Raw genomic sequence first — 14,135 nt, forward strand, 5'->3', positions numbered from 1 at the left:
TTTTTCCCAAACGCATTGCAAGTCTGTCTTGGTTGCTAGCGGATTAGCAGCTAATTCCCCCTCTGATGACTCCAGATAATCGATCCATTTTTCGACGTCCAACAATCTTGTAACCAACTCAGAGAATTTTGTTTCCATTTAAATAATCGATTGATGTATTACTGCCAAATCCTCCAAGTCTGCAACAATCTTCGTCAGCATTGCCGACACGTTCATCAATTCACGGCAGATTTCTTTCTGTTCACCATCTGAACTGAATCCGGGGCTTCCGGCCTGCCGCTGTTTTTTTTACATGTTCATATATCCAATCTCACCGATTTATGATTGATAAATGGTGTTCATAAAGAAGACGTTGTGTTTGTAATCTACCCTGTAAACTATTTAGTGCTTCTCTTGCATTTCGTTTGCTCAACTCTGGTTCCAATTTTAGGTTTTTAAGTGTATTCATAATAAATTTGCCATTGCAGGTGCAGTGTGCCCCTATATAATGCTAGCTGCTGTTTCTTCATACCTGTTTCTTTACATCAGTTCCTGCATGCTGTTTCATCAGAGTCACTTCATTGTTTGTTTTGCCAAACTTGTTGCACTACATTTGTCTTGATTCTGCATTGTACAGTTCAAGACATTAAATTAAAGTCAGTGTGAGAAAATGCCTCATTATAAATAACATAAGTGTGTACTGTAGGCCTACGTTGTTTCAGAAATGAAAACCCAACAGATACACATACAAAGAATATTTCATAATGAATGCTTGTCAAATAAGTGCGATCTCTAACGAGTTGGGCTCAGGTGCATTCAAGAAGGCAGAAATTAGATCCAGAACGGGTTTCGTGATAATAACGTGGGAAATTGCTCTATAGCCTAAAACTAACTAAACTTACACTTACATTTATACCAGCACGTATATTCCACATTAAGTAGAAGATGCGAAACAAACGCTGAACTTCTGCCTGATCTCCAGATGTTGTTGGCTCGTTATTCGTTTGACATTCGGCTTCTCCTACCCGTGCTTGACACTACCTCTAAAAAAAACATGCGCATGTTTACATAAGGGAAAACATCGTAGACGGACGCAAAAGACGTTTTCGGTGTGAACGGCCCCTAAGCGCGTTTAAGAGAGTGCATATAGAAACAGACGAGTGACTTTGGATGAAGGGACATCAGGCGCGCATTCGTGGATCACACCTCAAGGAGGACGCAACAGCAAAGGAAAAAAATTTGGATTTCGGTTTAGCATCTCGAGTTTCCTTCAATCATTTGACATTATTGACTCATTTTTAGGAAATGAACACGTTATTCGTCGTTCTGTAATGGATCCACGTCACACGAACTATCTGTGTCATTAACTTAAGAAAATGCCACATTTTCTCTGATATGCCTAATGGACATAATGATTAAAATGTTAGATCTCGGTGACTGGAATGTTTCAACGTATTCCGACTGCTACAACACGAGACAGTTCGACTACCTGTAGGATTGCATTGAGAGTGTAAGGGAGAGGTGATGCCCAGGAGGTAATGCACATAATATAGTGTGACACTAGTCAGGTTTTTTTACGCACAAACGGAGGTTTCTGTGCATATTTTGCTTTCATGAACCATTATACCCGTTAAACATCAGGCGAATGTAAGATAATGAAACCGTCGTAATCTCAAGGAGAGATGACATCACGTTGCTCGTGAACAGGCGGTGGGATGCTCCACGTTTATCATTCAAATCCAGTTTAAGATGTGCAGAAAGCGGGGACATTTTCAGAAAGCTCCATTTGAATGGCAATACTTTAATGTTTCACATTTGTGCACTATTTCATTCGCCAAATCATACAGCAATAGTTACTGATCTACAATCTGCAATCGATCGAGTGATCATTCTTGCCTGTGATCAGTCTGCAGCGTGACTAATCGCAAAGGACCACAATAACAGAAGATGAAGATTAATCAAACGCGCGTTTTTTTTTTATTTATTTATTTTTTTATTTTTTTATTTATTTATTTTTTTTGATTGTTTGCTTTGAGCTTCCGACAAGCGCTCTGTAGTAAAGTTGCGGTGGCCAAACTACAGCGGTGCTATATGAAGATCAGGATCCAAGATCTTTGCCCTCGCAGAAATGCCAGTGCGTGCCGTGACTTCCAGGTTCATGTACAGGGGACTTTGCTCAATTCCAGATATCCTCTCCTACAAGACTCCTATCACCCTCCCCGAGGATGAAGTGGAGGGTAAGTGATATTTCATTGTGAGTTATAGAGTGGCGTTATCTGGTGCGACAGTGGTTCCAACACTTGGAGAATTGCATGCTTTCAGCACCACGGAGAGCTCCCGGTGACATGCTGTCTGGCTGTCAGGGTTCACAAATGAAGAAAGTGAGCTCTGAAACAGTTTTCCCTCCCTGTACACTATTCAGTGACTCAGGAAAATGTTTTCCCAAAAAAATTTTTTATATGTTCATATCGATTGTTTTGGGTTATAATGACGATTAACAGCACGGTAAGAAATTTGCATTGTTCAAAGCGTAGCACTTCTGAACTTTGCCACACCAATATATTTATCATCTTAAAAATCCAAGCACATTTATCCAAAATATCCAAGCACATTTACATTCAGACCCAAATCTTTTTTAGTCGTTTAATAGTTACATTTAATTCAACATTTATAAATATTCAACACAAACATTGCACTGAATCTTTTGTCAAAGACATACATAAATGATTAGTAATTAATACCCCAAAGCATTCTAATACATGCTCCCATCATATAAAATCAATGCAAACTAAGAAATATTTCCATTCTGGGGCCCAAGAAAACAAACTCTGAGTAATGTTAAATATCAGGGGGAAAATAGTTTATACACCAAATGTACAGTATATCTTTTCGAATGTATGTAATGTTTCTGTGTACAGCCTTCCAGTAGGCCTGAGTAGGCACATGCATGGGATACACAGGCATATAGCTGACAATCACCTGGCCCTTCAGAGAGAGTGAGTCCTACCCTAATGTCTGCTTCATTTAGGAATACAGTATTTTTAGGAATTTCTGAATAATTATTGGTGGAAGTCACAAAGTTGTCCAATCAGACATTTAAGAAAGAGACCAGGGCCGACTGCAGCATTTTGGAGGCCCTAAGCAGATTTTCCAAATGGGGCCCCCCTGCCTACAGGTACACCGAACAACCTGCATCCTATACACTAACCACCAGCAATATTAGCAGGCACAATTAGGCATGTTTGCATAATCTGCATAATTCCTTTAGTGAATCAGGTGCCAAACAGTGTGCAAATAAAAGCATCTTTCATTGGGTGCAATTTATTCTCAGAGAATTCATCCTACAGTATCACAGACAATCAATCAATGTTTTGCTTCTTGTTCAGTTTCTTTCCAACTCATGAACAAACTCCCTATCCTATGTCATGTTTAAACTAGGTTACTATACTAAACCCATGGTAGGGGGCCCCCTGGTGTTTGCGGGGCCCTGTGCAGCCGCTTATGTCGCTTATTATGTAGGGCGGACACTTATAAAGACCCAGCATAACAGAATTGCACTGTTTCCTTATAGCAATTAAACAATACCAATGTTTATTTAAAATGCTAAAATAAATAAATAGAAATAAACAGAAATAAATACTACACATACTGTAACAATAGCTGGCATTGTGGATTGCATCACAACAGCAGTTCAGCCATGAAACTCTCTGAAATATTTAGCATGTTAATGTGGTTATGACATATTGATTGGATATTGGTTTTGAAGGACTAGATCTGCTACGCTGCTGCTGCTGAACTTCTTTGGCTTAAAAATCCATAAAATTAAGATTTTAAGCCCTTACGCTTGAATAATTTAAGCATGTTTGTTTGGTCAAAAGGACATTTTGTGGCATTTAATTAGCTGTTATTAAGAATTCATAGAGGTTTTAGCTCTTTTTAGTGCTATTGATGTTGTTTCACTGCAGTTAGTTGTTTCATGTAAAGTTACCATTTGGGTGATTAGTGTTCCCTTCAGTGAAGTTGAATCCTGTTAAATTAATTTAATTTAATCTTGTGTATGTTAATGTGCATTGCTGAAGTGTAGCTTTATCTGCACTTCTTTGGGGAATCAAGTTTAATGACTGACATTAGTCATTATTGTCTTTTGAGCCAATTAAATTAAACAATAATATAAATGTTCATTTGAAACAAAGTGCTAATAGTTGTTAAATCTTATTCGTGTGACATACAGTTTAAGTAAATAAAGTTGAATGAATGGATACTTTGTGTATATCTAACAAAGGTTTTCTAGATATACCGAGATAAAATGACCATAAGCTTGCACATAGTTTTCTGTCTGAACTTTGGTCATTGCATACCGAATGTCACAATAGTCACCTCAAAGAAGAAAAAAAAAATGCTTAAAAATCAAGACTGTTTTCTTGTCACACAAAATTAACCTCAAAATAAAATATGCTTAAAAATCAAGATAATTATAATCAGTGGCTTCCTAAAAACATGATTAAGGAAATATATATATGTATACATACTGTATATACAGTATATATATTTTATTTCATATTTATTGTCTGGTTTAATGCCATCAGTATGGAATTATGAAGAACTGCCATTTCAGCATAGTGTGTTGTGACATGGCAATCTGTCTGGCATATCTGTAGAGATCCGGGAAGCCTTTAAGGTGTTTGACCGTGATGGGAATGGATTCATCTCAAAACAGGAGCTGGGAATGGCCATGCGGTCTCTTGGTTACATGCCAAACGAGGTGGAGCTGGAGGTGATCATTCAGAGACTGGACATGGATGGTATATCAGTCATCATAAAAATTTCAGAAATGTCATTTGTGATTTTAAAAACGTGCTTTTCATTTTTCAGCATGTGGTCTACACTGTTAAATTTTGTGATAGTCTTTAGATCAGTATTTATTCATTTTGTTTTGATTAGATCTAAGCACTACTGTAGAAACATGCACCATAAACTGTAAAAAGTGGCAACCTGTATTTGTTACCTTAAGATTAGGTTTCTACTTGATCTAGTCCTTAAAATGACTTTTGTTGATGTAACCTAATGTGGTCAGGTTTATTCAGTCATGTTAAATCATATATTTGACTTAAATAAAACCAGTTAATTGAACCTGATACCTTTTTTTCAGTGTAAAGGAGTTTCAGAATTAAAAATGTAGAGATTTTCTCCATTTATACACATGAAAAAAATGCAACAGCAAAACAGTTTAGTATTTTAATTGTTATGTAACCTGCAAATAATTTAACAAATGACTGATGTTTTTGATAACAACTGAAAAGATTAGAGTTTGGTTGTTCTGCTAGATCAGCATAAGATTATCATCTCCCACAAGAAGGGTTGCAGTGAAGCTGTCCTGCATTTTTGCATTCTTCTGTTTTGCAGGTGATGGTCAGGTTGACTTTGAAGAGTTTGTAACACTTCTCGGGCCAAAACTTTCTTCTGCTGGAATGCCTGACAGGTTCCATGGAGCTGAATTTGACTCCATATTCTGGAAGGTAGCAGTTTTGCTTTGAAATAACCTCAAGAGCTTTATCTCATGGCCTCAATGGTTAGCAGTTCTGTCCGGCTTCAGCTTTTCTCTGTCTCATTGTTCTGACTCCCTCTGATTACTGGTGGAAAAAGAAGATTATTCTTGCATTATTCACACTGCAATTAACTTGCTGACATTTTTGCCTTAGTAATAGCATTGAATTAAAGTTAATGTTGAAAGCGCTTCCTCAGCCCATTACAAGGCAATATTCTCTTTTTTTAAATTTGCTATTTAGTTTAAGCCATTTGTGCATTCGCCACTGATCATTAATAGCCTTAATAATCATTTAAAAGAAAAGTTATGATTTTGAACTTTGTTCCACTAATGACATTTATATTGGCAATTCATCACATGGAGTCATTTTTTTTTTTTTTTTCATTTGTTCCATTAGTGTGACATGCAAAAGCTGACTGTGGATGAGCTGAAGAGACTCCTGTATGACACCTTCTGTGATCATTTGACTATGAAAGACATCGAGAACATTATCATGACAGAAGAGACTCACTTAAACAGCCCCGAGTGCCAAGTAGATATTGACAGTAAGTCCTCATATACTAACAATTCAGCTGACTAACATGATATATTTACCTTGGCTGTTCATGTCTAACACATTTGCTCCCTGTGTGAGCCCATGCATCAGTTTCATTTTGAAGTGTCTGGGTATTATCATGTCAATCAAAATTGCCTGTCAACTCTATTAAACGCAAAAGACACAGATGCCACTGTTGCAGAGTTGGGAAACTATTTTTAGCTTAAATAAATTCTGTTGGCAGTCCTGGGGAAATAAAGGAGCTCATTAATCTGTTTGAAGCAGGACATTGGGGTGTGTATCTGCAATACTCATGAGCATTTGAACGGGTTTGGTAGATGGAATGTTTCTTTTTATTGAAGAGCAGCCATCGGCAAGTTTTATGCCTGTTTGTAAGCAGTTAATACACATACTGTGACTTGTAAGGAATTTGAAGTTTGTCTTTCTTAAAAAATGTTACATCTGTTAAAAAAAATCCAGCATTGTCCATAATAACTTCTTTCTTTCATTTTCTTCAACTTTCCTTTAAAGCGAGCCCCATGCAACAAGTCAAGCACACTTGTGTGCGCAAGAGCTTGATTTGTGCCTTTGCCATCGCATTTATCATCAGCGTCATGCTCATCGCAGCCAATCAGATGCTTCGAAGGGGGATGAAGTAAACTGTTTCTAAAACTATGAATGACTGACAAAAGGAAAAAAGGTAAAAATGCAAAAAAGTCAAGTTATTTCACAGTTTCTAATGTCAAAGAAACACCAAAGGCTGCATTCTTATTTTATTATTATCTCAAGGTAAAGACAGACTGTTCTTAGACAGGCAAAATAACAGTAGAGCCCAAAACAATATAGTTCAAAAGCGTCATGTAATTTTTGTGTAGGAATACAACAGGAACAACAGTGATTCATGATCATTGTGCTATATAGTATTATATGTCTCCAGTCAGTTCATGTTAATGAACAGAGGTAATACAAGTCTATTATAATGTAGCACATCATACATAAAGTATTATATAGTGTGAATATAATCTACCTTATGTCCATATATAAATCTCATGTCAGGGCCTTTTTTTTTTTTTTTAATAACATTTAACATTGACTTAAATAATTCTCCAAATGTAACAATGTTGTGTCATCTGATTATGTACATAAGTTACCATAACTTGTACCGTAGGTACCGTAGACCATACCATACACTTTATGATCAACAAGTTTACTTTGACCTTTGGGGATATTTGTCGATACAAAATTAACAGAGGGGGTAAACTAATTTGTTACACTACGTCACCATGAGTAGTAAGGCTGAGTAAGAGCAATTTAAAAAAGTAATGAATGTGAAAGGATGTGAATGAAAATGGAGTATACATTTGGTGACAATCCAAAGTGTTATTAAATCTATCTATTAATCTGTGCAATAGTATATATATATATATATATATATATATATATATATATATATATATATATATATATTCCAGTCTTGACTCTCAGGATTGTTTATTGACAGATATTTTATTCATTTGTCTGCTGGTTGTGTTAAAAAAAAAAAAAAAAAACATTGAGAAATATGATTGAATATTACAGGCTATTCATATCATGTGTCAAGTCAATGTTTGTGTGTATGCATACTGCAATATAACTGTTGAGTGTTAACAGGTAATGAGACATATTTGCATGAAATCTTTATTAGCATTTTGATAACATTAATGTTGTTAATGAAGAACCAGTCTGATTTAGTATTCAGTTAGTATTATGATTATCATAATATTTTTTTTACAACTTGTGGTTTTCATTGGTCTGGGTTGTTGTGTCAGATACTTAATTTACATGTCAAGAACTGTCTCCTATCACTGAACTCTTTTATGGCTTTCACAGCATAATTCATAGGAAATAAAGCAGAGAACGTATGTTTAAGAACAAAATAGATGTACTCAAAATTATTATTTCAAAGTTTCAAAACTGTAGCTTTAAGTTTGGTGTGTGCACTAATGGTAACAAGCAATATTTGACTTATGCATACTCTGAAATAAATGTGCATCCAGCATCTATCTGTAATTTATGCATTTGTCAGCAATATCAGTGCCTAAACAGTTAGTTGGAAGACATTTATTTGTTCTTGTTAGGTTTGGAGTCCAAACTCTATATCTTTTGTGCACTTTCACAAATGATAAGAAAAATAACTGATGAGAACAACAAGTATGCTTATTGCTACTAAGCATAAATGTAATCAGATCTGCAACTGAATAAGATGATTGTAATGATAATTATGTATAATGAGGGATAGAGTTATTGTATTTACATACAATTTAAAGGGATAGTTCACACAAAATTAAAATTTTGACATCATGTACTCACACTCATGTTGTTCTAAACCTGTATGGCTTTCTTTCTTCCGTGGAACAAAAAGTAGATGCAATGCAAAATATTAGGGTCTGGCAGCCTCAGTCACTTTTCACTTTCATTGTACTATTAATTAAAAAAGATGCAATGAAAGTGAATGAGACTATCATTTAATTTTTGAGTGAGCTATTCCTTAAAGACTTTCAGATTCATATTTTGTAACTCTATATGTAAGACTAAGATAATATTATTGAAATTGTTTCACAAAAAAGGAACAGATGTGTTACAGAAAAACTGTCAGTACTGATGAAAACTGTTTCTTTGCAGTTGCATGTATTTGTGTATGTATTTCTGACATATACGTTGTATTGTGTGATGTTAAAGCCAGCGTTTGTTCTCAAAATATGCAATCTATGCTTATTCGATGACAGTTTACTGTGAATTCAAGTAAAAATTGACATTTATACTGATTTCAGGACATCAGAAACATATCATTCTTTCAATTTCCAAAGCTCAAGCATGTGATCTTCTGTGTGTTTTGTGATAACTGTTTTACACTGTTTGGAATTGTATTATTTAATATGCCAATTTTATTTTTCCTATCAAAATATGAGTAAGACTCTTAAGATTATATGCAATATACTTTTTATTATGTTTACCAGTAGTATTTCAAAATGTATTTAATCTAAATTCATTTAATTCCATGTGGAAAATGAAGGCATATATACTTAAATACATAATGTCAGTTACAAATAAATAAACAAAATTATATGAACTGTGATGTAACAGTAATGTATGCAAATTATGTATGTAACTTTATATTACATCAATAGACCTGGAAATCAATTTGGAATTGATGTGCCAAAATGTGCTGTTACATGTAATTGTACCATGTGAACAACTGAATTAAAGCAGTGGTGCTTCTTCTTTGCTGTTGCTAATGTTATATATTTAACTTATACAACAAGCTTGTATTTAAAGGGACAGTTCACCCAAAAATGAAAATTCTCTTATCATTTCCTCACCCTACTACCAGATGTGTATGATTTTCTTTCTTAAGCAGAACACAAAGATTTTTAGAAGAATATCTCAGCTCTGTTGGTCCTCACATTGCAAGTGAATGGTGACCAGAACTCAGTAGGTCCAAAATAAAGGCAGCATAAAAGTTATCTATATGACTCCAGTGGTTAAATCCATATCTTCAGAAGTGATCAATATTTAAGTCTTTTTTTTTTTTTTTTAACTATCAATCTCCACCTTTGACCAGCCTCAACCAGTAAGAGGCTGATTATGAAACAGTATTTTCAGTAAAAAAGGACTTAAATATTTATCTGTTTCTCACCTACACCTATCACGTGGCTTCAGAAGATATGGACTGAATCACTGGAGTCTTATGGATTACTTTCCTGCTGCTTTTGTTCATTTTGGACCATAGTCCTGAACACCATTCACTTGCATTGTAATCTTAGTTTATGTTCTGCAGAAGAATGAAAGTCATACACATCTGGGATGGCATGAGGGTGAGTAAATGATGAGAGGATTTACATTTTTGGGTAAACTTTACCTTTAAAATACAAAGGAAAGTCAGCATGTGAGGTTTTAGAAATATTACAAAAAACAACACAGTTATCACTTAAATAAAAGTATTCTGATCTGGCTGACAATTTCAGTTTTAGTCTTCTATGCTATCTATGAATGAAGTCAAGTAATTTTTATCTGTATAGCCCTTTGCACAACAGATGTTGTTTTAAAACCAGATGTACAGAAAATTATGCTATAACAGAAAATAAAGCTGTAATGTCTTAGTCATCATTGTGCTGTTTGATAAAAATGTGTTTGTAGATAGTGCCTTAATAAGTAAATAATATTTGTACTTAGACCCCAGTGAGCAAGCCAAAGGCGACCATGATAAGAAATTTTTTTTTTAAAAATAATAAACTTCGTAAGATGTTGGTTAATGAAGGATATAATCTTGGGAAAATCAAGTCTCACTTTGGGGGCCAGTACCCTTCTGGCGAAACAACATGAATATAATGCCAATATTAGTTATTTATGTGTAGAACAAGTCATGGTTTAATGAGTAAGCTAAGTACATATTAGGGGCCAATGTTTAAACAAAATTATTTTGTATGAACTGTAAGATTAGTAACAAAGACTTTGAAGTACATCCAGTATTAACTGTGGAAGTGCACGTAGATGCAGAGTACTTTGTTATTTGGCTGATGAAGGCTTTAGTTGGCAGTTAATTAAATTAAAATGAACATCTATGTATGTCTATAAAATACATGTTGTAGTGGAATGTGTCTGCCGTTATATTAAATGTGATGCTTCCTGTTTTGCCTTTGGGATTACATATCTCTGGAAAATGGCAACTGCTTATGCCAGTTAAGTAACTAAATTCAACTATACTACCACAAAGTCCCCAAAAGTTCAGCAGAGATGCAAAGGCTTTTAGACAAACCCATTTTCTTTGTCTCTGTTCCAACACACAGCCAATAGGATCTTTCATTGCCAGGCCTGTAAATGTTTTGCATTCTAGTCAAGTGTCTACATCAGGGTAGACAAGGGGAATTCACCAAGGCCATGCAGGCTAACAGTACAGAACATCCCTGAAACAGGCAATCAGGAGTAAACTGAAAATGCTTCTCTCATCTGAATTTCAATCTAAACCACCCACAAAGAAGGCAGACACAAACAGAAACTTTCTCCATAGTCTTAACATTCAGTTTAGGATCACTGTCAACTTCTTGACAAATGGCAAGTGAAGAAACTAATTATGTTAACTCCATCCCGTTAAGAAAAATGACATCTTTCAAACTTCACATCATGGTATTGATTGCATTGGATTTATTCTTAATTTTTCAATGCCCCTTTAACGACGATTGATATAGGACATTACATTTTAACTACAGATAGCATTTGCCCTGAGCTTAAAGGGACAGTTCACCCAAAAATGAAAATTCTCTCATCATTTACTCACCCTCATGCCATCCCAGATGTGTAAGAGTTTCTTTCTTTTGCTGAACACAAACAAAGATTTCTGAAGAATATTTCAGCTCTGTAGGTCCATACAATGCAAGTAAATGGTGGCCAGAGCTTTTAAGCTCCAAAAAGCACATAAAGGCAGCATAAAAGTAATTCATAAGACTCCAGTGGTTAAATCCATGTCTTCAAAAGTGATAAGATAGGTGTGGGTGAGAAACAGATCAATATTTAAGTCCTTTTTTTCTATCAATTCTCCTCACTGCCCAGTAGGTGGCGAACTGCACGAAGAATGTGAATCACCAAAAACAGAAGAAGAATGTGCAAGTGAAAATGGAGATTGACAGTAAAAAAAAAAAAAGGGCTTAAATATTGATCTGTTTCTCATCCACACCTATCATATCGCTTCTGAAGATATAGATTTAACCACTGGAGTCATATGCATCCCTTTTATGCTGCCTAGTTTAGATTACACTTTCTAGTGCTTGACGCATGCGCAGAATGCTACAGGATGTGCAATCGAGCTTGAAATCACATTCGCCAAGGAGACGGCTGTCAAGATTTTTTTGGTCTGTTCTCACCCAAAACCGATTGGAATGCTTCAAATGACATGGATTAAACCACTGGAGTCGTATGGATTCCTTTTATGATGCCTTTATGTGATATATGTTTGGACCTTCAGAGTTCTGGCCACCATTCACTTGCATTGTATGGAAATACAGAGCTGAAATATTCTTCTAAAAAAACTGATCGGAAGAAGTCATACATATCTGGGATAGCATGACGGTGAGTTAATGATGAGAGAATTTTCATTTATGGGTGAACTATTCCTTTGACCTTTGTGCAGAATTTGTAATCATTTTTAACCATTATAGAAATACAAATATTTCTAATTCCATTTCAACCCCAATCATTTTGCAGTGTCAATCTCCAACCACCAACTGGTGGAGGATGGAGGGATGGAGGAAGATCTGGAATAGACAGAAGATATGGAGGTATCTCAAAGTTTTCAGGGCTCTCTTCCTCTTCCATATTTAAAACACTGAAATAAAAGGAGTCATATAAGTTAGACTGCTGATCTCAAGAGCATAAGTGTGCATTCTTTACCACTGGAGCCTATATGCAGGTAATTATGCAAATGACGGAGCTGCAGGCAATCTCATTTTAATATCTGTCAGTCAAGGTGACCTCTAAAACACAAATTTGTATGTATTTTGAGTGCACTGAAGCAGACTAGCACCTAGGCAGCTGGAATTGGTCAATTATGAAGAAATGCAACATGTTCAAATACTGCTTGTTTTCGACAAGAAATATTCAGAAAACAGTGTCTGTATTTGCTATAATACTAAAATACACACAATGGGTTTAGATAACCTCTTTCATTGTAACATTGGGATAGTTTATCAACATCAAAGTCTAAACACTTCCAGCCAATCCAAATCACCATTATTTATACTATTTCACATCTAGTACCTTCCTGATGTCAAAGCAGCACGTTTCTTCTCTCTTCTAGAGAGCCATTCATCAATGTTGCGCTCAGAGGATGATCCACCTTGGTCAGGATCCTCTCTTTGCCGTCTTTCATCTGACAGGAAATTGCCAAATGCACTCAGTTCAACAAATTGTGCAAATATATAAGCGTACACAAACAGCACTCAGCTTTACACATGCCTTCTCAAAACACTTTAAACTGAGATCCAATCAATGAACCACCAAAAATGTATCTCAAGATGAAGGTCCAAGAAAACTAAAGTTGATAGCATGTAGTGATGGTCACTGCTGCTCACCATCAATCTTTTGCTCCAACATCTTCATGTGCCTCTCAGACATGTGTGAGAAACGACAGCTTGCACCAAATACACATTGCCCTGGAACAGAGTAAAAGGGAAAAGTTTACCTGCTGTTGAGGGAGCTGACAGAAAATGTAATACACTAAAATAAAAATATTTAAGAAGAGATACAGCGCTTTCCCTCTGTCACACGTTTACCTTTCTGTAGAAATGTTCTGCATGGTTCCTTGCTCCGCTCTTCATTTAAAACTGTGACAGCGTCTGAAAATAAAAATAAAAATAAAAATATAAGACGTGGTGTTTTGTCTCAAGGAATTGCTTAAACCCCTACTACTGGTTCTTGCGGTTCTCAGTGAGTACCTCTGAAGTTGTCAAACCAGGCTTTCTTCGCTCGGTGATGCTGGAGGCCGTTGAGGTGCCTCTTTCTGTTGTGCAGTGTGTCCTGAAAGCTGCGGTCACAGTAGTCGCAGTAATACCTCTTCCCCATTGTTCTCTCCGATGTAGACTACAAATCACAAACCAAATATATACTGAGAAGATGGAAATGTGATAAAGATTATAACACGTCTCCGGGTAAAGACATGTTTATTTGGGATCATCGGTTAAACATGGCGGTGAAAACATGTTGGCTGCGCAGACGCAGAATAAAGCGACGAACAGCGCCACCTATTGGATGAACACCTCACGCACACCGGTCAAGAAAATGATGTGGAGCTGGACTAGGTCAAGCTCCACCCATTGGCTCTGCAGTGAGCAGCCTCTCCTTTTCTCAAAAATCAAAAGAATAATAATTAATAATTAATTATATTTTGCATGTAGAAAATGAGGCCTATTTTAGGGCCATTAAGAGTTTTACATTGTGACTTTATTTTCATGACAGTTAAGCATTTATACACCATAGTAGGCTAGTACTTGGCACTGACTTTAGTTTTTGATGATATTAATAACAATAATAATAATTTTTTAAAAA

The 14,135-nt window shown here is 35.7% G+C and overlaps 2 protein-coding genes across 2 annotated transcripts; one reads left to right on the forward strand and one right to left on the reverse strand.

The window, feature by feature from the left end:
• The first annotated feature begins 2,097 nt into the window (after positions 1–2,097).
• Positions 2,098–10,312, forward strand: LOC127439945 (calcium-binding protein 7-like). The gene is made up of 5 exons (XM_051696250.1): positions 2,098–2,216; positions 4,638–4,781; positions 5,383–5,495; positions 5,922–6,069; positions 6,591–10,312. The coding sequence occupies exons 1-5, from the start codon at positions 2,108–2,110 to the stop codon at positions 6,716–6,718; spliced, it is 642 nt and encodes a 213-aa protein (XP_051552210.1). The 5' UTR covers positions 2,098–2,107; the 3' UTR covers positions 6,719–10,312.
• A 911-nt stretch (positions 10,313–11,223) lies between these two features.
• On the reverse strand, positions 11,224–13,808 carry zmat5 (zinc finger, matrin-type 5). Its single transcript, XM_051696251.1, has 5 exons — positions 13,526–13,808; positions 13,364–13,426; positions 13,163–13,243; positions 12,849–12,960; positions 11,224–12,417 (listed from the first exon to the last, which is right to left on the reverse strand). The coding sequence occupies exons 1-5, from the start codon at positions 13,650–13,652 to the stop codon at positions 12,276–12,278; spliced, it is 525 nt and encodes a 174-aa protein (XP_051552211.1). The 5' UTR covers positions 13,653–13,808; the 3' UTR covers positions 11,224–12,275.
• Positions 13,809–14,135: the final 327 nt, after the last annotated feature.

This window comes from Myxocyprinus asiaticus, chromosome 4 (genome assembly GCF_019703515.2).
Source record: "Myxocyprinus asiaticus isolate MX2 ecotype Aquarium Trade chromosome 4, UBuf_Myxa_2, whole genome shotgun sequence".
Lineage (NCBI taxonomy): Eukaryota > Metazoa > Chordata > Actinopteri > Cypriniformes > Catostomidae > Myxocyprinus > Myxocyprinus asiaticus.